The 27,823-nt window shown below is 46.4% G+C and overlaps 2 protein-coding genes across 2 annotated transcripts; both read left to right on the top strand.

Moving 5' to 3' along the window:
- Positions 1-1,434: 1,434 nt before the first annotated feature.
- DERL2 (derlin 2) lies at positions 1,435-12,101 on the top strand. The gene is made up of 7 exons (XM_083714868.1): positions 1,435-1,577; positions 4,521-4,586; positions 6,579-6,652; positions 8,572-8,665; positions 9,976-10,171; positions 10,406-10,496; positions 11,557-12,101. The coding sequence occupies exons 1-7, from the start codon at positions 1,485-1,487 to the stop codon at positions 11,660-11,662; spliced, it is 720 nt and encodes a 239-aa protein (XP_083570994.1). The 5' UTR covers positions 1,435-1,484; the 3' UTR covers positions 11,663-12,101.
- A 2,371-nt stretch (positions 12,102-14,472) lies between these two features.
- On the top strand, positions 14,473-27,012 carry DHX33 (DEAH-box helicase 33). Its single transcript, XM_083714527.1, has 12 exons — positions 14,473-14,865; positions 16,020-16,180; positions 17,004-17,231; positions 18,130-18,300; positions 18,855-19,040; positions 20,366-20,477; positions 21,745-21,904; positions 22,577-22,665; positions 23,131-23,258; positions 24,350-24,553; positions 25,349-25,435; positions 26,020-27,012. Exons 1-12 carry the CDS (start codon positions 14,616-14,618, stop codon positions 26,326-26,328), a joined length of 2,085 nt encoding a protein of 694 aa, XP_083570653.1. The 5' UTR covers positions 14,473-14,615; the 3' UTR covers positions 26,329-27,012.
- Positions 27,013-27,823: the final 811 nt, after the last annotated feature.

Raw genomic sequence — 27,823 nt, 5'->3', positions numbered from 1 at the left:
TGAGCTCCTGTTGCTCGGTCCCTGTTCCTGCCAACCTAGCAGTTCGAAAGGACATCAGAGTGCAAGTAGATAAATAGGTACTGCTCCGGCGGGAAGGTAAACGGCATTTCTGTACGCTGCTCTGGTTTGCCAGAAGTGGCTTAGTCATGTTGGTCACATGACCCGGAAGCTGTACGCCGGCTCCCTCGACCAGTAGAGCGAGATGAGCGCCGCAACCCCAGGGTCGGTCACAACTGGACCTAATGGTCAGGGGTACCTTTACCTTTACCTAATGCCAGGTGCACTTGATTACATCAAGGCAGGCTATAAAAGCCATAGGTGGGAGGGGCTCGGGGAGCTTCTGCCCATATCAAAGGCCCTGATGCTGGGAGACCAAAGGTCGGGGTCTTTCTCCTGCTGCTCTACCTGGAGCTCCGGGCAGCTGAAGGGGAGATTGGGTGGCCCTGTTGGGTATATTTTATATTATGCTTTGTATGTTTGTTTGTTAATAAAACTGTCTTGGTTCCCCTCCCACCTCCTCATTCCTTTTGTCCTGATATTCTTGGAAAGAACTGCTGCATTTGGCAGCACTAGCTGCCATCCCTACAGTTGCTGATCTATGCTGCAGATTAGGGATTGGGCCGAGTTAATTTACAACATCCTTGCAGTGTTGCCCGTGGTTGTCAGCTGTACGTCGCATGGAGCTGAAGTTGACACTTAGGTCAACCCTGCAGGGCTGTTCACTCTTCTCGTCAATGGGCTGAAAGAGGAACTTTTGACAACCCTTCAGTGTGTTGACTGAGGGGAGGTGGACTTCCAGCCCAAAGTCCCCTCCAACTGCAACAAAGGCCAGTGGGCTCTTCTTCCTCAGAAACCGCGGACTCCACTGAGGCATAGGAACATAACAGGAAGCTGCCATACAGGGAGTCAAACCATCGGGTCATCTATAGCCCAGTATTGTCTGCACTGACTGGCAGCGGCTCTTCACGCGAAGCAGATACTCTGCTGCCACTGAGCTACCACTGATATCCCCGCAACAAGAATCAAGTGTGTTCCTTAAGCTTAGACTCGCAGCCTTTCTCAACCTGTGGGTCCCCAGATGTTGAACTACAACTCCCATCACCCCTAGCTAGCAAGGCCAGAGCTCAGGGATGATGGGAGTTGTAGTCCAGCAACATCTGGGGACCCACAAGTTGAGAACCGCTGAATGGATCACTCTTACCCTTATCCGCCTGCCTCTATTCTTAAGGAGACACGAGACTCCCATGTCGCCTCTGTAGTATGACTCTAAATCTATTTAATCTATGGGCTCGAAGTCTTCGATTCCGATTAGTCTTGCGAAGGCGAAGGAAGACGGCGCTGATTTGCCGGAGCGGAGATAGAGGGCGGGCAAAAGCGAGGGCGGGGAAGGCTCTTGATTGGCCAATCGTCGCCGGCACGGATTGGTCGAGGCTGAGAGGACGCCAAAAGGCGAAGGGAAGTGCTTAGGCGGCGCCGGCGCCAAGATGGCGTACCAGACCTTCCGCCAGGAATACCTGCAGGTGCCTCCCGTCACCCGGGCCTACACCACTGCCTGCGTCCTCACCACCGCCGCCGTGGTGAGTAAGGGGAGGAGGGAGGGAGGCTTCGGCCTACCCGCCGGGCCCCTGTCTTCGGAGGGGGCGGGGCGAAGGGCCGGGGCTCATTAGCATAGTCCCGCCCACGCCCCGCCTCCAGCATGAGGTCGCCCAGGTTGGACTGCCTGCAAGCTCGCCCTCTCTCTTGGTGCCAGTCCATGAGCTTAATGAATGGCCTGCTTTAAGCTGCTAATTAAGCCCACAGTTCATCCCGCTCTTCCTTCTTCTAGAAATTCATAATACCCTTTTCAATATCCTCCCAGCCACCCTGCAAGGTAGGCCAGCTCATTGAAAGAGAGAAACCTAGGAAGCTGCCTAATAATAATAATAATAATAATTTATTTATATCCCGCCCTCCCCAGCCAAAGCCAGGCTCAGAGCGGCTAACAACAGTAAAGTAATACAGCATTCTAAAATCAATTCATTCTAAAATCAGTTCAAAATCAGATTAATGGCAACCATTGGGCTAGAGTTCTGTGAGGATTACCAAAGTAGGGGGTCAGGCTGTGCCTTGGCCCAAGGCCTGGTGGAACAGCTCTGTCTTGCAGGCCTTGCGGAAAGATGTCAAGTCCCGCAGGGCCCTAGTCTCTTGTGACAGAGCGTTCCACCAGATTGGAGCCACAGCTGAAAAAGCCCTGGCGCTGGTTGAGGCCAGCCTAATCTCTCTGGCTCGGGACTCCAAGGTGTTTTTGTTTGAAGACCGTAAGGTCCTCTGTGGGACATACTAGGAGAGGTGGTCCCATAGGTAGAAGGGTCCTAGGCCGTATAGGGCTTTAAAGGTTAAAACCAGCACCTTAAACCTGATCCTGTACTCCACCGGGAGCCAGTGCAGCTGGTGTAGCACTGGGTGAATGTGATCCCGCAGCAAGGACCCTGTAAGGAGTCTCGCCGTGGTATTCTGCACCCGCTGGAGTTTCTGGGTCAGTCTCAAGGGCAGCCCCACGTAGAGCGAGTTACAATAATCCAGTCTGGAGGTGACCATTATACTGAGTCAGACTATGGTCCATCTAGATCAGCACTGGCTGGCAGTGGCGCTCCCAACGTTTCAGACCCCAACCTTACTTGGAGATGCCATCAGGCGCTGGACCTGGTCTCCTTCCCTTGCAAGGTGGGCACTCTACCACTGAGTTATGACCCTTTTCCAAAGACTGGCTTTTTCATTTACAATTGAGGTGAGAGAACTGTGGCCCTCCATCCGATGTTGGAGCATGGCCAGGGGTTGGGTATGGTGGGAGTCCCAATGAGCCGCTGGCTAACGCGCTGCAAGCCTATCCTGTTGGGATTATGGGTTCAAGACCTACCCACGCTCCTGGAAGAGCGGTACAGCATCTGCTTTGCTTGCACAGTGGGTGGCATCTCCAGGAAAGGCTAGGAAAAACTCCTGCCTGAGATCATGGAGAGCTGCTGCCAGTCAGATGACTAAGTTCTTCAGCGACGAAACGTCGGATTACCGGAATGACATCTAAGCACTGAACCACTGGCATATCACAAGTGGACGCTTTTTTAATGTGTTTGCAAGTGTTTAAGAAAAAAAATATTTTGGAAAGAGAAGATATGAGCACTGAACCACTGATAAATTACAAATGAACTCTTTATTTACTGCATTTGCTGTTGTTTAAGATAAAACCTCTTTGGGAAAGAAACTATTTTTGCCCTTTTTATGGACATTTCCTGTTTGTTTACAGATAGTTGCCTTGGTGATATTATCTTGTGCTGTTTGCAGTAGTCATTGCATCACCACCCTGTTTATTGTTTAATTGCCAGTCAGCAATACTAAGCTGGTTAGACCAGTGGCCTGATTCAGTATAAAGCAGCTTTCTGTGTCCCCTCCATCTCTAGGAGCTAGCCAAGTGTAGTGGTTAGGCTTTCGGACCAACAATAGGAAGCAACTGGGTCCACTGCCCACAAAGCTTTCACTGGGGTGACCTCAATGCAACTTCATCTTTCAGCCTAACCTACCTTCAGGAATGTTGTGGAAGTTAAAGTTGGCTCAGAAGAACTGCGTACACTGCCTTGAGCTCCTAAGGTAGTTGGGTAGGAGGAAAATTTAGTGGACCTGAACTTGGGGCCACCTGTAATCAAAGCACAGGCTCTGTGCCTGAGCTCAACAGTATTTTCCAAAACCAGAAGATCATTAAGAATTGGCTGCTCCAGTTAGCAGAGGCTCTCAGTGGCCTTTTTCTGGTTCTGCTGTCTTGAGAATCTTTAATTGGCTATGCCAACAATTGTTCCTTTGACATGTGCTCTACCAATGAAGTACTCCACACCTTCCAGCGTATGAGCCTTTCATTTTTCTATTTGTTTGGTACAGTACTCCCATTTACCAGTGGCGCCTGGAGTGACACCCATAGCTATGATTAATAAAGTCCAATATTGCCCAAACTGTGGTTAACCCAAACTCTGCTTTGCAAAAGTACCTGGGTTTCTTTTTTGTTCCTTTTTTGGTATATTTTTATTTACTTTCAAGAATAATATCTAGGCACAGAATAATAAAAATGTCCGCAATGGCACAGGTGTTTGTCATTTTTAAGTCAGTAACAGCTTTTGCAAATGTTGGTGAATTCAATACATGAAGTAACAATATAACAAATAACTATTACACACCCTCTCCCATAAAATTGGGACGCTGGCCTGAATCAACATGCTCTTCTTAGGTTAAGTGGAAAGATCTGAGAATTGGAATACAAGGCAGAGTTGATTGACATACCAGCTCAGCCTTTACAAAACAGGTGACCTCCAAGTGTTTGGAGGGCTGCTGTTCCCATCATGCCCAGCCAGCATGGCTATAGATGGTGAGTTGTAGTTCAATGATGTCTGAGGGACTCAAGTTGGCGAAAGCTGTATTGGCACCCAGTGGTTTCATTTGTAAGTTACATTACTGCACTGAAATAATTCTAAGCTCTTTTGCATTCTCCTTTGTTTCAGCAATTAGAATTAATCACGCCGTTTCAGCTGTACTTCAACCCTGAATTAATATTTAAACACTTTCAAGTAAGTAGATTTTGCTTTGGGGGTGTGTGGGGTTTTTTGCACATCAGTGACTTTTAAAGACAGTTGTTGAAGCCGTGTTTCCACAACTGAAAAATCACTGCCATTTTCACACTAGTGGAATGAAGCAGATGAGCAAACTACCTCTCCAACTGCGAGATGTTTTGGGGTTGCTGCAGGTGGAATTTGAGGGTTTGGGTGGGACAGACACAAGTGCTTCTGTGATGGCTCCAGGCAATGGTTCCGTGCATGTTTATACCATTGAGTGGTAATAGAATGATTGTCTCTTTTGAGTGGAAGACTAAATGCGGCCTGATTACATCATGCTATGATGGGAATGGGAGCCCTGTGTTATGTGGCCTGATTACATCATATTGTGGTGGAACGGAAGCCACAGCTGGATCTGCTGTGATTTTGTTTTCATCTTGTCTTTGAGACACCAAAAGAGAAAAGAGGGGTTGAAAGGCAGAAGACTCAAATTTGGTAGAGTAGTTCAGGAGATTGCCATTTTAATGGATGAGGTTTGGGTCCACCCATTTAATCTTTCATCTCTGGTCAATCTCTGTTCTTCCTCTTCTGCATTCTAAAACCTGGACCCATTATGAGAAAACAGCAGAACCAGCCCTAACTCTGTGTTGCCCAGAACTGCCATTTTTTTAGTGGAAAAGTGACTTCTTTGCTAATGTTATTTAACATTTTAAAAAGTATTAAGATCTCCACTTTCACTTTTTTATACAACGTAAGCATTCTGGGTCTTGTCAAATTTGAGTTCTAGTCAGAGAGTTGACCCATGGAAATTAATGGAGCTTTCACTTAGTGATGACGAAAAGGTGCTCTATGCAAACTCAGGTGTTAATTATTTAATTTCTGTCTGATTAAAGAAAGGGAAGAAAATATGTTTTCTGTGCGATGTGGACTTGTGCATTTAATTCATAAGCCAAGGGTCTGATCTCCCAAGACCCCACTGATTTCTGGTGGCAGTGGCAAAAAAATCAAAAAGTAGACTGGGGGCAGGACTGGACTTTGTGCTTTTACTCCTATCAGATTGATTGTTTGGTAAGCAAAGAGTGAATGAGGCCATCGGTCTGAAAGGTTAGATGATTTAAAGCAAATTGAGATTTCTTCTAATTAAAGCATGGGTCAGCAACCTTTTTCAGCCGTGGGCTGGTCCACCGTCCCTCAGACCATGTGGTGGGCCGGACTATATATTTTTTTTGGGGGGGGGGAATGAACAAATTTCTATGCCCCACAAATAACCCAGAGATACATTTTAAATACCATATTTTTCGCCCTATAGGACGCATCGTCCCATAAGGCGCACCTAGTTTTTTTGGGGGGAAATAAAGGGGAAAAAATTATTTCCCCCCCAGGCGCGGGGCTGGGGCGGGGGAGGCCCGAGCTTCCCCCGACCCCAGTCCCCAAACAGGCAGCTCTCTGCAAGCCGTGGGAGCCCAGGGCTGGCTCCCGCTGCTTGCGGAGAGGTCCGCGAAGCCTGGACGCGCTGAGCTCAGCGCGCGCAGGCTTCGGCATGCAAGCAGCTCTCCGCAAGCAGCGGGAGCGCTCCGCTGCTTGCGGAGAGGTCCGCGAAGCCTGGAGAGCGAGAGGGGTCTGTGCGCACTGACCCCTCTCGCTCTCCAGGCTTCAGCGAAAGCCTGCATTCGCCCCATAGGACGCACACACATTTCCCCTTCATTTTTTGAGGGGAAAAAGTGCGTCCTATAGGGCGAAAAATACGGTAAAAGCACACATTCTACTCATGTTAAAACACCACGTAGGCCCCACAAACAACCCCCGAGATGCAATTTAAATAAAAGGACACATTCTATTCATGTAAAAACACGCTGATTCCCGGACCGTCCACAGGCCGGATTGAGAAGGCTATTGGGCCGGATCCGGCCCCCTGGGCCTTAAGTTGCCTACCCCTGAATTAAAGCAATGAGGCATTTCCTGAGAGCGTGCGGGTAACTAACATCTGCTCCCTCATCTGTTTTGTAGGTATGGAGGCTTGTAACGAACTACCTTTTCTTTGGACCAGTTGGATTTAATTTTTTATTTAATATGATATTTTTGTATCCTTTGGCCTAAAATTCCTCAGAGCACAAAAAAAATAATTATCGAAGGTTTGTAAGAGACTAGGAAGGCATCAATACAAAGTTGGCAGAAGCTGCTTCTCTCAAGTTCAGCCTTTAGCAATGACCAGTCTGGCCCTCAAGGGTTGCTTGGTCTTTGGCTTATAGTGGAAAGATTTGCGCTGACTTCCCAGTTACATAGCCCACCTTGTATAGGCTGGTTTTAAAATATTTTTTGACACTGTTCCCAGTGCCCCATCTTTGGGTATGACTGCCAAGGGAGGAGGCATTTTGTGTGTTGGCACCCAACTTTCGAACACCCAGTGGAGGCAGAAACATTGCACTAGGTGAAAATACTTCTTCATACTTTACCTCAAGACATTCCATGGGATTAGAGTAGTTACGGTAGTAACTGCAGTAGTTACAGACACATAAATTGTAGCTCATCTGTGATGTTTTCGTTACTAATATTTCTAATGGTTTGTTCTGTAAGCTGCACGAGGTATATTAAATGAGAGGGAAAGCAATGTTTTGAATAAATCTATTTGTAATCCTTCGAAGCGGATGAACTTCGGTACAGTAGTCCTATTGCTAAATATAAATATACCACTACAGGGACAGAACCCTGAAGTGAAAATATGTTGGCTATTATCTGATTGTGATCTGCTTGTCACATACAAAACAGTCCTATTTGCTAAAGCCGCTAAAATTCTTAATGCTAGCTATATAAAAGACAATGTTGTAGACTGCACAGGTGATTCACTAATTTGACTTATTGTAAATGGATGTATATCTCTGGATTTCTTTTATCAGGTTTTAATTGGCTTGCTGGATCTGTAATTGAATTTGTAATGGCTTTTAGTCAGACACAATAAATAAATAAATGAATGAATGAATGAATGAATGACTAAACATAAATGCAAATTATTTAGAAAGTCCTGTGCTTAGATGAAGGCCACGGTTACAAAAACAAACTCTACAAATTTGCATAAGGGTCAAGATTCCTCTTTTCCAAGACTCACATTGAGATCAGTTGGTTTTTTGCTGAGTTTTGTTACACCTTTAAGTGGGTTTGGGTATTGTGTTCTTTCTGCAGAAAAGCACAGTAGAAGGAAACCTTGTTGGCTGAAATGCAGCCACTTTGGACAGAAAACATCCTCTCCCCTCCTTCATTTTAATGCTGGTGGCTACTGAGTTCTGGGAAAAGTGAGATGGCCCTTGCCATAGTAAGTTGGCAGGATTGCCCTGGCAACCATATTGCTTGGCTATATGGGGAATGAGGCAGGTTGAGAGACTGATCCTTGCTAAGATTCCGTAGAGTTATTTTCATTTTAGCAGACGCCCCTGATGTATGAGTTATGGAGTTATTTTGTGGCTGCTTGGTATGAAATCAGACTGCATATGCCCCTCTTTGCTGGCTTCAAATCCTTTTCCCCCCACCCACCTACCCAAATCCCTTCTGATAAACAGAGACTGGTTTCAGGAACTCTTTGAAACTCAAATGCAGAATGTATCCCCCCCCCTTTTTAAAAAAAATTATTTTCCCAATTTATAACAAACATACCAACAAACATAAAAAAATCAGAAAACAAACAAACATACATACATCCTAACTATAATAACTCCACTTTTGTTGACATTGTTGGGTAACTTCCTCAAATCCCCCTTGGCTGAGTTTCCATATATATCATTGTTGCATTTTTCCAAAACTATTTTCACATATAATTTACTTAGTCCATTAACATCTTTCTTTCATTTCATTTAAGCTTTTAACATAGTATTCTACAGCATCACATTTTTTAATGCTAGGCCTATCTGATACTCGCAAGTAATTCTGTTTAAGTGCAGAATGTATTTTTCATAAAAATGGTAAATGCCTGCCTGTTATCGAGCGTTTTTCCTGACCTTAATAACTTCAGATACCGCTACTGCCGAATGCTTGAGGAAGGATCATTCCGGGGCCGGACAGCAGACTTTGTATTTATGTTCCTTTTTGGTGGACTATTAATGACTGTATCCTTTTCAGTGTTGAGATAAAGATACTGTGAGACTGAAAAGAGCTGAATAAATCATTATAGCAAAGTGGTTCTCCAGTTTTGCAGCAATCCTTTTAGGGCAGGTTAAGCTGAGTATGGATGACAGGCCCAGGTGGACTTTGTGGCTCAAGTGGTGACCAGGACCTGGAGCTCCCTGGTCCCAGTGAAGCCTTCCCCAACATGGTGCCCTCCAGATGTTTAGGATTCCAACATCCATCAGCCCCAAGCAGCAGGGTCTGTGCTCCCGGATGGTGGGTGTAGCATGGCGTAAATTAGATTGTTGGACTATGACTTGGGAGACCAGGATTCCAATCCCCACTAAGCCATGAAGTTCACTGGTGACCTTGGGCCAGTCACCATTTCTCAGCCTAACATACTTCACAGGGTTGTTGTGAGGGGAAGGAAGAGAACCACATGCACCACTTTCGAGCTCTTTGGAAGAAAAAGGTGGTATATAAATAATAACCCAAAATATCTAGAGATCACTAGATTGCAGAAGGTTGCTCTGTGCAAACATGCTAATCAGAATGGAAGCAGTAGCTTTGAACCATGTTTTCCCTGTTTGTATGTGTCAGGGAACTGCCATCGGAGGGACAGGTGGTGGAGAGGCTCCAGGAGAATAGGAGAGACTCTACAGCAGAAGAAGGAACCAGTAGGGGGAGAGCAGGAGTTCCAGCGGAAAGGGAATCGGGGGAGAGGCTCTGGGATACTTCTAGTGAGAACAGTGAGGAGGTAACAAGACCCCCTTTAGCAACCCCCACCCCTCGCCGGAAGCTGTCACACAGGGAGTCCAGGAGGCGCATGTCCGTCAAACAACTTTTATGTTGGAGTAAGTTCCGTAGACGCCCACTGTCGGATTCTACCAGCGACTGACGGAGTCATGCTTTGGGGGCTCCGTTAGTGCCTAGGTTTGGGTGACTAGCCAAACCCCAGAGGGATCAAGCTTTTACGCACAAGCAGCTCATTATCCCATCACAGTATGTTTGGAAGCTCATACTGTAGTGGGGATTCTAAACTATGGCTAGCACAAACCATAGCTTGGCATGATATCTTAACTTTTTGTTTCGGCTTTTGTGATGGGCAGAAAAAGAAGTTGATAAATCTTGTTTATTCATCGGCTTATTTTTTTTGGGGGGGTGTCAAGATTTGGATTTTTTGAAAGAAAGAACTGAACAAGAAGCACATCCTACAGTATTGCACCATTGGTCTTCCTGCTGTTTGTTTTTAAATGGTTATGTTTTCTTGACATGGGTGCAGCCGCTCTTTCTTTAACCATTCCTCCACCAGCTTTTTGGCTTGTTCGTCAACTTGGTCTTCCTAGGACAGGCGTTTACGATCATGTTGGTTTACGTCTGGAGTCGCAGGAACCCTTTCGTCCGCATGAACTTCTTTGGGCTTCTCATCTTCCAGGCTCCCTTTCTCCCCTGGGTCCTCATGGGATTTTCACTCTTACTGGGAAACTCTATTATTGTTGACCTTCTAGGTAAGACGATGATGGTCATTCATTCAATCAGTATTATTAATTAATTAATTAATTAATTAACCAACCATCCCTTCACTCTAAGGTCACAGAACTTTGGTGAAAGTCTGGCCTTTTTAAAATAAATAAAATGAGTTTATTGAGTTTCCAGAAACAGCAGCAAACCGGCAATAATCCAAGACTGAGGACCGTCTGGAGCACATTTAGAAGGTTCTGAATATTTCTCCTTGACTTTAGGTATTGCTGTTGGTCATATATATTTCTTCTTGGAAGATGTCTTTCCAAATCAGCCTGGAGGAGGAAGGCTTTTGAAAACACCATCAATTCTGTAAGTGTCTTCTTGTGTAGTGTTGGGTTATTATTATTATTGGGCGGGGAAACTGTCCTAAAACCAGTTAAGAGAGGGAATTCTAAAACTAGGGTGTCACCAGGAGAAATGGGGTCTGATTGGCAGAGATGCCTTGATCTGTCTCTTATCTTTTAGCATTGTTGCCTTTGTTTCCGGGACCATGAAGGCTAAACACCTGTCTTTTGAAAAAGCTGAAATTCTACCAAAGTCTACCTGACTGCACACAAGAGCTAGATGAAACCTACTACACTGAAGGCAGTATATCTCACTGATAGAGCGGATGCCTTGCATGGAGAAATTCTCAGGCACCATCCCCTAGATCAAAGGATCCGTTAGCAGGTGCTGAGAAAGATCTCTCTGAAACCCTGGAGATGTGTTGCCGGTCAGAGTAGACAATAATGGGCTAGATGGACCAGCAGTTTGACTCTGGAAAAAGCAACCACATATGTAATTGCAAAGCTCTAGATGGCGAGGGCTGCTGCCGGGTCAAACTTCATGCTTTTGAGTGTAAAACAACACTGAATCTGAAACAGATGAGAGAAGCCAAGTTGTCATAATCATACCACACCTCCGCAGGAGGAGTGATCTAGTTCGTAACCAGAGAAGAGAAAATAAGCTGTACCAATCCATGTTCTTTTCAAACAAGGATTTTTAATTAACGTTCAAGGTATTATGGATGTGGTGCATAATACACAAGATATACGGCAATCAAGTAGCAGCAGCACACCAGCGTTAATTCCACAATAATATTCCAGTGAATAACAATTCAGACAAGCAGAGTGCCAAAGCAGTATTCCTGATATTCTGGCCTAGAAAGGGATGGCTCTTCTTTAGGACAAAATTTGACCCACCACTCTTGCCAACCGCAGAGTGAAGGGGTCACATGGGCAGTGGGTCACAGTAGGGTTTGGGGGGCCTGGCTCCTTTCTTATAATAGCCCTCATGGCAAAAGTAGTTGCCAACCAGGTTACAGAGAGCTTTCTGTACTTGATGTCATGTGAACTTAAAATTTATTATTATTATTATTTTGCTTTAACAGGAAAGCCATATTTGATACACCTGAAGAGGATCCCAATTACAACCCTCTGCCTGAAGAACGGCCTGGAGGCTTTGCCTGGGGTGAAGGCCAGCGCTTGGGAGGCTGAACAGAAGACAGACTGGCAGATGTCCTAGACACAGGGAGCTTTCCAGAGACACTGGCCTGGAGAACTTTCCCGGAGATTTATTTGCTCTCTTGTGGATAAAGGAAGTTTCAATAGCTTTACTAGTCTGAACAATATGATGCACTTTTTTTCTTTTTTTAAGGAAGGGGTTGGTGGGAAGGTGCTCTAATCAAAAGACCTTTTCCAGGAAATTGACAGTAACTGCAAACCCTCGCCAGGGCTTTAGTTGCATTCCTGGGTTCAGGTGTGGATAATCTGCTCCAAGCCAAGACAAACTGGAAGTGGAACCTTCGCAACTCATTTAATGAGATCATCAGTTCTTGTGTAGAAACAAAATATATTTCTAAGGAATTCTCCATCCCCATTTATTTGATACAGAGACTGGAGAACTTCACAAGATGATTAAAACTTTTTGACTTTAGTTTTTCATTTGTGCTTGATTACATTTCAAACAACTGATGTCACTTTGATTTTTGGCTGTGGCAAAAAAAGCTCCTGAAACAAACCAGCAAAGAGGAGTTGGTTTCTGTCTTCAAAGACTTGGGCGGATCCTATAGGTAAAGTAACACTCAGAAGCTTTAGTGCTTTACGGAACTTGGCCTGCTGTCATGCCTGCGATGTGAGGCTTATTCTGGGCAGGGATTGGCGTATCTGAATAATTAACATTGTGTGTACGTATTGCGTAAAGTGTGGAATTTGGACCCAGCAGTTGAACACATTTTGGCTTCAGTTTATCTTAAAAGAGAACATTTCTACTTTGTTGTGCTGGTAGCGGGAGGGAAACTTGTATACTGTTGTTATACACTGATGCTCTGAAGGAATAGATATTTTTCTGCAGGTGAGTGCTGTCCTCAGGGACACAGTTATTTACACCTAAATTTAAGCAGGATCAGGATCACAAGGTAGTGCAGATGCTGAAGTTATCTTTGACTTAACAGCATAATTCTAACCATGTCTGCTCAGTAGAAAATCCTATTGAATCCAGTGGGGCTTAGCTCCAGGTCAGGCTTCCTCAACCTCAGCCCTCCAGATGTTTTGAGACTACAATTCCCATCATCCCTGAGCACTGGTCCTGCTAGCTAGGGATCATGGGAGTTGTAGGCCAAAAGCATCTGGAGGGCCGAGGTTGAGGAAGCCTGTTCCAGGTAAAAGGAGTTGGAACTGCAGCCTGAGACTATGATCATGACCACACTTACTAGAGAATTAAAAGTAAATCCTCATGGATTATGAGGCTTACAATGGTTACTAGCTATGATGACTATGCTCTGACTCCTGGTTGGAGGCAGTAGTACTGTGTATCAGTGGAAGCTATAGGAAGGGGGTGCTTTTGTGCTTGGGTCTTGCTTGCAACTTTCTTGCAGACACCTGGTTGGATGCTGGACTAGATGGGCCATGGGCCTGATCCAACAGGGTTCTTATGTTCTTATACCCCAATGAATGCATACCATTCCACTATTATGTCCTAAAACCAATGGAACAAATTAAATGATACATAACTTGAGACCTGCTACTTTCAATGAGATGTTGGCAGGACTCACTCTAGCTGGATTGGGTCCCCAGCCATGCAGCAAAAGCATGGAGGGGTGGTGGTGAGGTTACTGGCATGATCCAGCAGACTCTTATATAGCTCCTTCCTTACGCTTCCATCACTTTGGCCCTATCCACGCTGCATTTAAACCAAAGTGCTTGTTTACAAATCTATGTGTACTACCAACCTTACTGTATGCTTGTGAAACATGGACCACTTATAAAAGCCATCTCCAACTCCTTGAAAAATTCCATCAACTGAAAATTTTTACACAACCCTTGGGATGACAGGCGAACAACACCAGTGTACTGGAAGAAGCAAAGATCATCAGTGTCGAAGCAATGATTCTTCAACATTGAACTTTGTTGGCCTGGTCATGTTGTGCGGATGTCTGATTATCGTCTTCCAAAGCAACTACTCTATTCCGAACTTAAAAATGGAAAGTGTAATGCCAGTGGTCAACAAAAGAGGCTCAAAGACTTTCTCAAGGCAAATCTAAAAAAAGTAGTATAAACACCGACAACTGGGAAACACTGGCCTGCAAGCGCTCCAAGTGGAGAACAGCCTTTACCAAAGGTGCCATGGACTTTGAAAACTCTCGAAATCAGGACAAAAGGGAGAAACGTGCTAAGAGGAAGGCACGCTTGGTAAACCCTCACCGTCATCAACTCCCAGAAACCTATGTCCACACTGTGGAAGGATGTGTGGTTCCAGAATTGGCCTCCACAGTCACGGACTGTTGAGACCAGGCATCCCCAGCTGTTTTCGGACTACAACTCCCATCATCCGTAGCTAACAGGACCAGTGGTCAGGGACGATGGGAATTGTAGTCCCAAAACAGCTGGAGGGCCGAGGTTGGGGATGCCTGGTTAAGACCGTGTTCATGGAAGATAATCTTACTCGGCTACGAGTGATCGCCAAAAAAGAAGATTTAAACCACGTGGGTTCCCCCAAAGAATCCCGGGAGCTCTAGTTTACCACTAGCAGATACAACTCCCAGCTTCCTTAGATTCGGGAAGGGGAGCGATATGTCCTTTAAAAGGTACTTCCGTTGCTATGCAACAGCGGCTACTTCCTTCCGCTTCCATCACTTGCGCTCTTAGCTGCCTGTAGGTGGCGCTGCCTTCGTGGAGTCTCAAGTGCGCATGCATGCTCGCCTTTGCGAACAGTCCATCCGCACTACAACTCCCAGCAGGCACTGGGCTGCTGCTGAGGCTGGCGCCAGGACGCGGGGCCCGGTGATGCACGTCATCCGGCGCGAGGCGTGCTGGGAAGCGTAGTCCTTCCGGCCCTGAGGCGCGGGCAGAGAGGCGGAGCCCGGCGAAGCATGTTCCCTGTCGCCGGCGAGGAGGACGGCAGCGGCGGCAGCAGCAGCAGCAGCAGCCCTGTTCTTGCCGGGAGGTGAGGATGCCTCAGGGAGGCGGCCCGCTGCCCCCGCCCAAGAGACCGAAGCTGGCCTCCGCCACGGCGCCCCTCGGCTCGGCCCCGCGCAGAGCGATGTTGCTGGCGGCGCCCGGACCCAAGCGCCACACGGCGCCCGCCTCCTCCGCCGGCTCCTCCTCGGGGCTCGACAGCCAGCGACGCAGCCTGCCCATCTTCCAGGCGCGGGGGACTCTGCTCGGGCAGCTCCGGAGCTTGGACTGCGCCGTCCTCATCGGTGAGGGAAGGGTTAAAAATAAGAAACAAACCGCCGTTATTCTCCCCCTCCCCCTTAAAAGGGGAGGGGTTTGTGGAGGCCACGCCCCTCCCCGAGAGGGTGCGGGGAAAGGGGCTGACTGGGGAATTATCTGCGACAAGCCCCTCCTTTTCCAGGGTGCAGGGGAGGGGCCTGTGGAACTCCGCCTCCTTTCCATGCTTGAGAGGCGGGGCTGAAGCAAGCACCTCCCTTTGTGATTATTGCAGGGAGGGGGGGGGACTTGTGTGCCTCTCCCTTCTCCCCCAAGGTTGTTAGGGAAGGATTGTAGCTCAGTGGTTAGAGCATCTGTCTTGCCTGCAGAAGGTCCCAGGTTCGAACCCCCAAGTTCAGGAAAATCCGGAGGACAATCTCTGTTTTGCGGAACTGGGAGAGCATTCCTCCCTGTTCTGCAACAGGACTGAGGCTTATGTGATTCTGCTTCTCCTTCTCACCTTCCGTGGGCCAATGTAGGGCCAATTCAAAGTGACTTAGCGTTGTCCTCATTCCGCTGTTGAGATCAATGGAAGAAAGCACACACCTGTCAGGCAGGAGACGTCCCATCGAACTTGTTTGGCTCACTCTTGAGTAGATAGCTCCACTTGCGTTGACTGTTTGAATTTGGGAAGCCACTTGCTTTTGTTTTCCATTCAGAATCATAGAACTGTAGAGTTGGAAGGGACCCTGAGGATCATCTAGTCCAACCCCCTGCAATGCAGGAATATGCAGCTGGTCCATACAGGGATCGAACCTGCAACTTTGGTGTTATCAGCACCATGGTCTAACCAACTGAGCTATCCAGGCTCATCAATGCTGTAGACATGCTGTAGACATGTACAGTGGTACCTCGGGTTACATACGCTTCAGGTTACAGACTCCGCTAACCCAGAAATAACACCTCGGGTTAAGAACTTTGCTTCAGGATGAGAACAGAAATCATGTTCTGGCGGCGCGGCAGCAGCAGGAGGCCCCATTAGCTAAAGTGGTGCTTCAGGTTAAGAACGGACCTCCAGAACGAATTAAGTACTTAACCCGAGGTACCACTGTAATTGGGAACTGATCTTGATGTATCTAACATGTGTCTCTGCTGGAAACCACAGGCAATAACCTCCCAATGCCGTTTGTTTAATGCTCTGCAGGGGAAACAGGCTCAGGCAAGACGACTCAGATCCCACAGTACCTCTATGAAGGAGGGATTGGGCGCCAAGGCATCGTTGCTGTGACCCAACCTCGCCGTGTGGCTGCTATATCCTTGGCCACCAGAGTCTCAGATGAGAAGAAAACAGAGCTGGGGAAACTGGTATGATCCTGGTATTTTCCTGCGTGGAGCTGAAGGAATCATAGAGTTGGAAGGGACCATGAGAGTCATCTAGTCTAACACCCTGCATACAAGAATCTTTTGCCCAATGTGGGGCTTGAACCCACAGCCCTCCGAGTAAGAGTCTCATGCTCTACCAACTGAGCTATCCAGCTTCAGAAGTTGAAAAAGTGACATGCTTCCCCACTTCCTCTCTCAGCTCTGTACTTTTCAATTAGTTAATTAATTAATTAATTAATTGAATTTATGTACAGCGGTATCTCAGGTTACATATGCTTTGGGTTACAGACTCCGCTAACCCAGAAATAGTGCTTCAGGTTAAGAACTTTGCTTCAGGATGAGAACAGAAATCGGGCTCCGATGGTGCGGCGGCAGCAGGAGGCCCCATTAGCTAAAGTGGTGCTTCAGGTTAAGAACAGTTTCAGGTTAAATACGGACCTCCGGAATGAATTAAGTACTTAACCTGAGGTACCACTGTATTGCCTTTCTCCAAGTGCAGGACCCAAGGTGGCTGACAACATAAATTAAACAATGCAACTAAAAACACACAATAAATATAAATATTAAAAACAGTTTAGTAACTTAAAACCATTGAAAAGCACAAAAGACATACAACACCTACTATTGAAAACATCCTGCCACAATAGCCAGTTTAGTGGCCAAAGGCCTGTTGGAGCAAAAAATTTATATCACCTTGTATGTTTATGTATTGTTACATTGATATTCCACTTTTTCATGAAGCATAGCTGGTGAAAAATATGTGTCACCTTCTTATTTCTGCACCCCCCCCGACTCCTACATTCAGGTTGGTTACACGGTACGCTTTGAGGACCTCACTTCTGAGGAGACGAAAATCAAGTTCCTGACCGATGGGATGCTGCTGCGAGAAGCCATTGGGGACCCCCTCATGGCCAAGTACAGCGTCATCATTTTGGATGAAGCACACGAGAGGACAATCCACACAGATGTGCTATTTGGAGTGGTGAAAGCAGCACAGAAGAGGCGGAAGGAACTGGGGAAGTCGCCACTGAAAGTAAGTGGTAAAAAGTGGTGGGCAGGGGGTTGCCAGTTGACACACACTGCTGTTCATAAGAAACATCAGAGCAGTTTACAACAATTGCGCATAAAACCATACAATAAAAATTGTGTGAAAAGTTAAAATCAGACATTAATTAACTATTTTATTTTTTTTATAATATTTTTTATTGATTTTAAGAAATACAGAAAAAAGAATGAAGGATAGATATAAGAGAATAGAATAGAAGAATAACAAATTTCCATGTTCTTTTTTCATCAAATCTAAAGGACTTCCCCACATCCTCCAAACCCTGCATTCTCTGTCATATAAAACATCAGCAGTTTGTTAACTTATTTCAAAACTTATTGTATCTTCCATTTTATCATGTTCCCTTATATCAATTTTACTGTAACCCAATTCTTGTACGCTTTGTATTAAACACAATAAAGTTGTTTCATTATTTTACCTCTAAATTCTTGTGTCTTAATTTTCATTTCATTAACTTACATTTGCTGAAGCTAGAGTTTCCTAAAAGGTGCATTTTTTTTTTAACATTCATACAGCTTATTAACATTCATACAGCTTATTCATACAGACATTAATTAACTATTGTGGAGATGTGTATTTTCAGTTGCCTGCATAAGCCTGACAGAATAGAAAAGTTTTCAGCAGGCGTTAAGACACTGAAGGCTGTGTTTCTTCTTGTTGTCAAATTTGCCTCACCAACTCAGGGAACCAGTGATGCTCCTGCAAATGATGTCAGTGACAGAACTGAAATATAAGGGTTCAAGCGCTCCCTGAGGTACCCTGGACTTAAATTGCTGGAGGGCCTCATATTGATCTCTTATACTACTCATCAAGCACAATTCTCAGTAACAAGGGTGGGTTGTTGTTGTTTGTTGTTTTCTTACAGATAATCATAATGTCAGCTACTATGGATGTCGACCTGTTTTCCCAGTACTTCAATGGCGCTCCTGTCCTTTACCTAGAAGGCAGGCAACATCCCATCCAGATCTTCTACGCTAAGCAATCTCAAAGTGATTACCTCCAAGCAGCTCTAGTGACAGTTTTCCAAATCCACCAGGTACCACATTAGTTTCAATATTTTTGAATTATCTATGGTACATTTTTTATCCTGACCTTTCTCAGGAACAATCGCACAAATTTTGGTTCTAATATCTTAAGAGGTATTCAAATGAGTGCAGTTTTGAAAAGTTTGGTATGCTATCTTTATTCAAAATGACATTCAAATGTATTCAAAATGTGGCTTTGATATATTAAGAGGTGTTGAGACATATAGCGATCAGACAAGTTTACAAATCAGAGAGCAGATAAAGTATTAATGTAGATCTTCATTTTTCTGTATGTGCATCCAATTTAATTAGAATGCTGCCTGCTAGTCCGATTGGCCTCTTCTGACTGCTAAGTGGATTTCCAAGAGCTCAGGCAGAGCAAACTTAACCTGTTTTGCAACCTGATCATTTTAAAGGCCGATGCCAGGGATTCAACCTGGGACCTGCAGGGGGTTGGACTAGATGACCACTGAGGACCCTTCCAACTCAACAATTCTATGAAAGCATGTGCCCTACCATTAAGCTATGACTACTTTCCAATCATATGTGTCTCATTTCTTTAAAGGAAGCTCCTCCTCCTCAGGATATCCTAGTGTTTCTGACAGGTCAGGAAGAGATTGAAGCAATGACCAAAACCTGCCGGGACATTGCAAAGCAACTTCCTGACGGTTGCCCTCAGATGGTCGTGATGCCTCTCTATGCTTCTCTGCCTTATTCACAACAGCTCCGGGTCTTCCAGACTGCACCCAAAGTAAGTAATTGATGGCAGAAGTGGTTTGATTACTCAGACGCTTTATTTTTTTTAAAAAAAAACTACTAAACTGCTCAAGATGGACTGTTTCCCTCTAGCATCCAAATTAGACAAAAGGCCTGATTCGTAAAAACCCAAGAAGAGCCCTGCTGGATCAGGCCAAAGGGGGCCTATCTAGTCCAGCATCCTGTTCTCACAGTGGCCAGCGAGATGTCTCTGCAAAACCCACAAGCAGAACCTGAGTGCAGCAGCACTCTCCCCACTGGTTATTTCCTGCAACTGGTATTCACTGGCTCTGACAGTGGCGGCCAAACATCGTCTTCATGGCCAGTGGCCCTGATAAGCTTATCTTCCATGAGTTAAATCTAATCCTCTTTTACAGCCACCCAAGTTTGTGGTGATCACGAGGTCTCTCCAGAGAGGTTTGTCTGGCGTCTTCATGGGACACGGGTGGCGCTGTGGGTTAAACCACAGATCCTAGGACTTGCCGATCAGAAGGTCGGTGGTTCAAATCCCCGCGATGGGGTGAGCTCCCGTTGCTTGGTCCCTGCTGCTGCCAACCTAGCAGTTCGAAAGCACGTCAAAGTGCAAGTAGATAAATAGGTACCGCTCGGGCGGGAAGGTAAACGGCGTTTCCGTGCACTGCTCTGGTTCGCCAGAAGCAGCTTGGTCATGCTGGCCACATGACCCGGAAGCTGTATGCCGGCTCCCTCGGCCGATAAAGCGAGATGAGCACCGCAACCCCAGAGTCGGCCATGACTGGACCTAATGGCCAGGGGTCCCTTTACCTTTACCTTTAAGTTGGTGGTGATCACTAGGTCTCCCCAGGGAGGTTTGTGTGGCGTCTTCATTATACATTTTTAGACCCTACCCAGGATCCAAATCCTGTTCTGTTGATTCCGCTCTGGGTAGGCCCGCTGTCTTTCTTGGCCCTGATGCCATTCTCTCTCCCTTCCCAGGTTGTCTCTGGGCAACTCCTCCCATCCCTCATCCTGCTCTAACCAGCCCCTCCAAGATATCTCCTTGGGGCTCATGACACCTTTCCCAGAAGGCTATTCCTGAGCTGGTGGCTCCCACAGCTAAAAAGCCCCCCTCCAGGATATCTACTTGCCTTACATCCAGTAACAAACAGGGCAACTTGAAGGCGAGCCTCTGATGGAATTACTCCTGCTTTGTTGTTTTTGATATGTTATTTCTTGCCTGTCTTTAACACTTTCATCTTTTCATTGTGAGGAGATGGCTTGAACTTTTTAAAAATAAACTTTTACGGCAAAGTACAAACTTAAAATGAGCACTGATAAGGCTTTTTTCTTCTTCTCTCCCAGGGTTATCGCAAAGTAGTTCTTTCTACCAACATTGCTGAGACCTCCATCACCATTGCAGGCATTAAATATGTTGTGGACACAGGCATGGTTAAAGCGAAGAAGTATAGTCCCGGTATGTGTGTATTGGACAGAGTCATGCCAGGAGATAGAGTTGAGAGACTAGCTAAGGTAGAGGGTCCTGGGAACACAGGAAGCTGGCTAGTTTTGAGTCAGACCATTGGTCAGTCTAGCTAAGAAGCCTCTAAACGAGGTGTGGGGATCCTTTGACCCTCCAGAGGTTGCTGAACTACAACTCCCATCATCCCGGGCCAGTCACCAATATCAGCTGACAACACAACATCAGCTGACATCACCCTTTTGACAGGTGAGTGTGGTTTTGAAAAAATGGCCTCGCAGGCCATATTTGACCCTCCTGTCGGGCTAAGATCAGGCTATAGCCGGAGGTTCCCCACTCCTATTCTAGCCCAGTGGAAGCTGGGCTAGTTTTCTTCTGGCACAGCACTCCCTGCCTCCAACATGAAATGGTATAAACACTCAGAGTTCCACTGTTTTATTCTCACCTCATTCTGCTGCATATGTGCACCAGGCCAGATGTCAAACAAACTGAGCAACAAAACTGGAAAACGGTTGATAGCTCCTAAGTAGACATAAGTCAAGTTAAATCCTTGGGAGCCGTATCTATTCAGTAGTGGCTGTTAGTCTCTCCTATAAGGGAGTTCCTGTTTTGTAGAATTCTAGAGTTGGAAAGGAAGGTCAGCTCTAAAGTCCAACTTCCTATCAGTGCAACAAAACCTCCAGCATCCCAGATTGGTGGTGAGGCAGCCTCTGCTTAGACACTCCTGAAGTCCACCAGCTTTTAAGGCATACTTTGCCATAGTCAAAGGCTCTGGCTGATGCTTATTTATTTATTTATTATATTTCAGAAGATATACACACCGCTTCACTTAAAGAAAAACCTCAAAGTGGTTTACGTAGAGTAAAACAATAAAAGTATCGGTAAAAACAGTTAAAACAACTCCTTAAAACATAAAAACACACACACTAAAATCAGCAATAAACTAAAAACAGATTAAAACATACAATAACATTAGACTTGTCCAAACAAAAATATTTTTAGTGGGCTCAGCAAAGAGAACAGCGAACTGATGTCAGTAGGCTGGGAGTTCCAAAGTGTAGGTGCTGCCACGCTAAAAGATTGATTTCTTACAAATGCACAACAGATATTTTGCAGTGCTTGTAGTAGTGCCAGTTCTGTTTAGTCAAAACCACCTTGTGATTTTAGCCTATTGGTTTGGTTCCTTTGCTCTGGAGCCACAGAAAGCCAAATTTGCTCCATGTGAAATATCTGGTTAATGGTGGGTGTTTTCTGCTCCTCGCAGAAAGTGGTTTGGAAGTGCTGGCGGTCCAGCGGGTGTCAAAGGCCCAGGCTTGGCAGCGGGCAGGCCGGGCCGGGCGAGAAGACAGCGGGCTTTGCTACCGCCTCTACACCGAAGATGAGTTTGAGAAGTTTGACAAAATGACGATACCAGAGATCCAGAGGTGAGGCTGCTATTCCCGTGGAGAAGTGTTCACTGCTCTGTGAAGTAAATTTCACATTGAGCGGAGAAGTGCTCCCTCTTCTGGTCCATCCTGAATCTCCTGCAAAACAGTTGCATTGGATCATCCCAAGTTCGTAAGAGAGGAAGCTGGGTAGGGAACTTTGAGCCCACAGGCCAGTCTTGGACTCCAAGGGGCTCCCACTCGGCCCATGAGATTGTTTCCGCGAAGGCGCACCCACCTGCCAATCAGCCGCCATCACTGGGTGATGTCAGCTCCTTCAGGGGCGGGCAAGATTCAGTCCTGTTTGGTATCACAGAATCACAGCAGAGGAGATGTGGGCGTGTTCAATGTTCAATTATATATATATGGGAGGCCCCCAAAAAAGAATTTGCATCACAGCGAGGGACTCAAGGAAGCTGTCAGTGAAAGGAAATATGTAACTCATTTTTTTAAAAAATATTTATTTATACAAATATTTATTTGCCGCTGTATAATAAAAGTGTATCACCATGGTTCATTACAGTATAAAAACATAAAATCAGACTGTAAAATGATATTTTAAAACAAGGTGGTTGAGGCTTAGAAGGAGCCACTAAGTGCAAGTTGGGTGGAGCGAGTTCACTTGCTTCAGCAAAAGTTCAGGCTGTTTGTGAAATGGTTCTCCTTCCACAGGTGTAACCTAGCTGGTGTGATGCTCCACCTCTTGGCTCTGAGAATCCCAAACGTCCTCACCTTTGACTTCATGTCAAAACCATCTCCAGGTAACTCTAGCTGTTCAATGTTATTCTATCTATACAGTCAGCAAACCAGTTACATAAAGTCTCGAGCTAACCTGAGGAATGTGCCTGCTTCTAGTGGCTAATCTGGGTAGTGATTATCTATATACTGCTGTGCACATTGAGCTGGGGTCCCTCGCCGTAAATGGTTTAGGAGAAGGGCAGTTTTAGCAGTCATTCCAGCTGTGAACGGTGACTATTCATAGGAGGCAGCGATATTTCTGAATACCAGTTTATGGAACGCACAGGTGGGGATGGGGCTCTTGTGCTCAGGTCCTGCTTGTGAGTTTCCCACAGGCATCTGGTTGGCCTCTGTAAGAACAAGATGCTAGACTGGGTGGGCCATTGGCCTGATCCAGCAGGCTCCTCTTATGTTCTTATGCAACTTCTGACACCTGTGGCTTGTGACCAGCTATGTGAACCTCACCTCCGTCTCCTTCATCTTGACAGAAGCGCTCCAGGCGGCCGTGGAGCAACTGGCCCTCCTTGGCGCAGTGGAAAGGAAAGACGACCAGCTGATCCTCACCCCCCTGGGAAGGAAGATGGCTGCATTTCCTCTGGAGCCCAAGTTCTCCAAAGTAAGGAAGTCACCTGTGTTTTGTTTTCTGTGAGACAAATTAGATCCTTCTGCTTGCTTCTGTTTTCTTGCTCTTCAACTTCACTAGCAAAACAGAAGAAAAGCACAGCCACGTCTTCCACTGTTTTGCTTTTCTGCCTTCTTTACGGTTGAGAAAGTGATAACTGACTTTGGTTCCGCTCCCCTAGCGAGTCCAGTACTATGTGGAAAGGAAGGAGTTGGCGTTTGAGCCCAGCTATCCAGCCTGGGAGGTAGGGTAGGTGCCACTCCTGAGCCAGCGTTCTGCACCATTGCCAGATGCACATGTAGCAAATCTCTAGCTGTGTAAGGATTTCATCTCCTGGAAACCCCTTCTGAACTCCACAAGCCACAATACTTCCTAGCATTGCTCAGTCTTAGCTGTCACAGAGGTGGTGACCCTACTGTTTCTGGGTTCTTCCATCTTAGGCTGCCATGATGGAAGAATTCCCAGCACATTGCAGAAACATATTCTTTAAATAGAAAGGACCATTGTGTCATGCTAGTCTGCACCTGCGATTTGAAATGGTCCAGACCGGTCACAAGTTTATCACTTCCACGGTGCGGCTCTTCCGTACCTGCCCTATAACCTTCCAGTTTGGCATCCTATACAATTCCTCCTTAGGGACGCAGGTGGCGCTGTGGGTTAAAGCCTCAGTGCCTAGGACTTGCTGATCGAAAGGTCGGCGGTTCGAATCCCTGCGGCGGGGTGCGCTCCCGCTGCTCGGTCCCAGCGCCTGCCAACCTAGCAGTTCGAAAGCACCTCCGGGTGCAAGTAGATAAATAGGGACCGCTTACCAGCGGGAAGGTAAACGGCGTTTCCGTGTGCAGCTCTGGCTCGCCAGATGCAGCTTTGTCACGCTGGCCACGTGACCCGGAAGTGTCTCCGGACAGCGCTGGCCCCTGGCCTCTTAAGTGAGATGGGCGCACAACCCCAGAGTCTGGCAAGACTGGCCCGTACGGGCAGGGGTACCTTTACCTTTTTACCTTACAATTCCTCCTTGCCGGGCGATTGGCTCACTTGCTGAATCTCATCATTTTTAAAAGCACCCTCTTTCTACCTGTGTTTGGCAGACCATCCTGATGGCCCCCAAGTTCCACTGCACAGAGGAGATCCTCACCATTGTCTCCCTGCTCTCCGTGGACAGTGTCCTCTACAACCCCCCTTCACGGAGGGATGAAGTACAAGCCGTCCGGAAGAAATTCATCTCAAGTGAAGGGGATCACATCACGCTGCTGAACATCTACCGAGCTTTCAAAAACATCAGTGGCAATCGGGTAAGTGCTCAGGGCAGGTTTGACTGGGCAGGTTTGTGGTGCTCCTTCTTAAAATCCCATCTTCTGTAACAGGGGGATTCTGGACTTCTGTTCTGACAAGGATGTTTTGATACTTAATTCCTGCGTGTTCAGAACAGTCACTTTAAACAGAACATTTTGAAAAAAGAAGTCAATTAAGAGACGCTGATGCTTCCCTTATACATGTAATAGCAGACATTAAGTAATGACAGGTGCCATTAAGTAATGTAGTTGATGTTGTTGAACTCATAAAAGTGCTCAAAGTTTTATACAGATATTAAAGGATAAGATTGTGAGTCTGCAGGCAGGGACAGCACAAAAGGAAAAAGAAATGGGGAGGGAAGAGGAGAGCAAGCGAGTTCAGAAAGTCAGAGCAAAGTACTCTTTTCTCTCAAGGATCCTGCGACTATGTATATTTTTAAAATCAAGATTACCTCTGAGCATGCACTTCCTTCAGTACCAGGTAGCCAACGTTCAGCCTTTGGTATCTGTGACTAGGCGTCAAGTGCAGGAAAACATTAATTTCCTTTCTTTTTTTAAGTATTATTATTTAGTGACTTATCTCTGGCTTGTTACTGGATTTTGTTGTTGGAGGAGCACCGCTCCATGTTCTTAATGCTACTGCTAGCGTACACATCTATGTCTGTGTGTCAATAGGTAGATACAATGTGTGTTTGTTCATGTATGAAAATTGCAAGGTGAGGTATGTGGAGCTAATGCCTGACCCAAGCAGTTAGCCTTCTAATTTCTCCTCTCGCACTTTCTCCTTTTCCTCAGGAATGGTGCAAAGAAAACTTTGTGAACAGCAGGAATATGATGCTGGTCTCAGACGTCAGAGCTCAGCTCAGGGACATTTGTATCAAGGTAACTATAGGGAAGCTTCAAAACTGTTCAGCATGTGCCGTTTTTAATGAGACCCAAGTTGTTATTTTAGATGCCGGCCGGGGTGGGACAAAATGGGGAGGGAAGCAATAGAAGTGCAAAGAGAACAAAAGAAGAAGCAACTCCTCCAGTTAGTATTGAAACATAAATCTGAATCATACAAGAATAATAGTCCTTGACAGGCTTTGCCAACCGGTGCTTTGACTAGAACTCTCATCAGCCACAGCAGCATGGCACAACTCAAAAACCCAACCAAAATAAAAGCGATCTGGCAGCCTTGCTTCAGGCAGTGGTGGAACCCAGAAAGGGATCTCACACAGGACGAAACACAGGGGAAGGTGCTGTGGGCTTAGGTTTGCTATGCAGGTTTGCAGTTCAAACTTGGGCTGGTAAAAGTAATTATAGGATGATGTTCAATTTGCCAGGCAATAATTTAATCTGTGAATATGGTGGTGCGTCCCCCTGTTCATTACAGAGTGCCTGGAAGGGATGGTTTTTAAACTCTGTGCTGTCCTCATAAGTCCTCATCCTCTTGTTCTTTTTCTGTTTTGCGCTTCACCGCCCAGCTTTCGATACCACTAGAATCCTCCCGATCTGACACAGGGAACATCCGCCGCTGCCTGGCGCACAGCCTCTTCATGAACACGGCCGAGCTGCAGGCAGACGGCACCTACGCCACGACCGACACGCACCAGCTGGTGGCCATCCACCCCTCCTCCGTCCTCTTCCACTGCAAGCCGGCCTGCGTCACCTACAACGAGCTGCTCCACACCAACAAGTGCTACATGAGGGACCTGTGCGTGGTCGATGCCGACTGGCTTTACGACGCAGCGCCCGAATACTTCCGCCGGAAGCTCAGAGCAGCCAAGAACTGACCCGGGGACAAGGGAACTCCAGGGCTGCATGCCACCAGGCCGCATTTTCGCATGCACACCTGTATTGGACGCATGCACGCACAGGCACGCAGCCCTCCCTCCTCGGCTGAACAGTGCAGATCACTTTGGGAGGAGGGGTTCCTGTTTCCTCCCTGCTCATCAGACTTCTCAACCCGACAATTGGGTGGAGAGATATAAGCCTCTCTACTCACCCCCAGCATTGCGTCTACATTATTTTTATTTCTTGCTGTATTGCCAAAACTAGTGGGGTCTTAAGCGGGATGGGAAGAAAATGGACTGAGAGCTGTGGGTTAGCCACCCTGGCCAAAGAATGTGGGGAAGTGGGATTTGGGGGGGGGGGACTGAATGCACAGGGATTCGAGACTTTCCCCACTGATCAGAGAATGGCTTCCCAAGGGGCTGGACCTCGCGCATCTGCATCCACTTGTGAGCAAGTGCTTCCTGTAAAGTCTCTTTCAAAAGGAGGCTTGTGCAGGTACATTGTGCCAACCGCATCTGCATCTGTGCAGCAGCAAAAACTCGGTGACTGAAGTTTCATTCCTAATGATCCTTCTGTTATTGTGCCATAATGTATGTCTTAGGGCATCTGTGTCCTCTTATCTGAGGGAGGACAGAAGAGCTTGGAGCTCAGTAAATTGGAAAAGAGGTGTGTACCCAAAGAAAGCAGTTCTATTTATTTGAAAATGGCCTTGAAACAGACTTTGTCAACCCTCTGGTTTCGCATTTTTGTGTCACAGTAACATGAATCGTTTTGCAAGGTGAGAGCAGTCTTTCAAAGCACACTTCTTTTTATGTGTGAGATGCTAATTTTACTCTTTCCCTCATTCGCCATTGCTCATCTCAGGGGTGGAGAATCTTTTCCAGTCTGAGGGACGCATCCCTCCCTGGGCAAACCTGCAGGGTCAGAGGCAAGACAACAGCTGGGACTCCTACCTTTGTGCAGCAGGCTATGTTCCAGCCTTGCAAAATCCAGGCACACAAACACCCGTCCATCAGGGCAAGGAAAAGGTCTTACTGCAGTCAAGGACACATCCCAGCCAGGCAAAAGGAGGGGGCGGTGCAAGTCCAAAGAGGGGCATGGCCTAGTGAGAGTCCCAAGAGCCAGAGAGAAATATAATAATAGTAATAATTTATTATTTATACCCCGCCCATCTGGCTGAGTTTCCCCAGCCACTCATATTCCCCACTCATATTCCCCAGAAATATGAAATACTTAATTTGCCCTCTTCTGGGCCTGAAGTCCCCCACTTCTGGTTTAGCTTGGAAGTTCCTTTTGCGCACTTTTGCACCACGGTAGGTAGCATTAGTTGTTCTGTGCTTAATTTCAGGGAGGAGAAAGATAACAGCTACTCAAAACTGGCAGCATCACCCTCTGAACTAAAAGCCTCTAACCCTTGACTGATAACAATTTTTGCCATGCTGGTGAACCGCCAGCTGTTTTGGACTACAATTCCCATCAGCCCCCAGCCACTTG

This window comes from Podarcis gaigeae (genome assembly GCF_964106915.1).
Source record: "Podarcis gaigeae genome assembly, chromosome: 15".
Taxonomy (NCBI): Eukaryota; Metazoa; Chordata; class Lepidosauria; order Squamata; family Lacertidae; genus Podarcis; species Podarcis gaigeae.
This window is presented reverse-complemented; position numbering and strand designations above follow the sequence as displayed.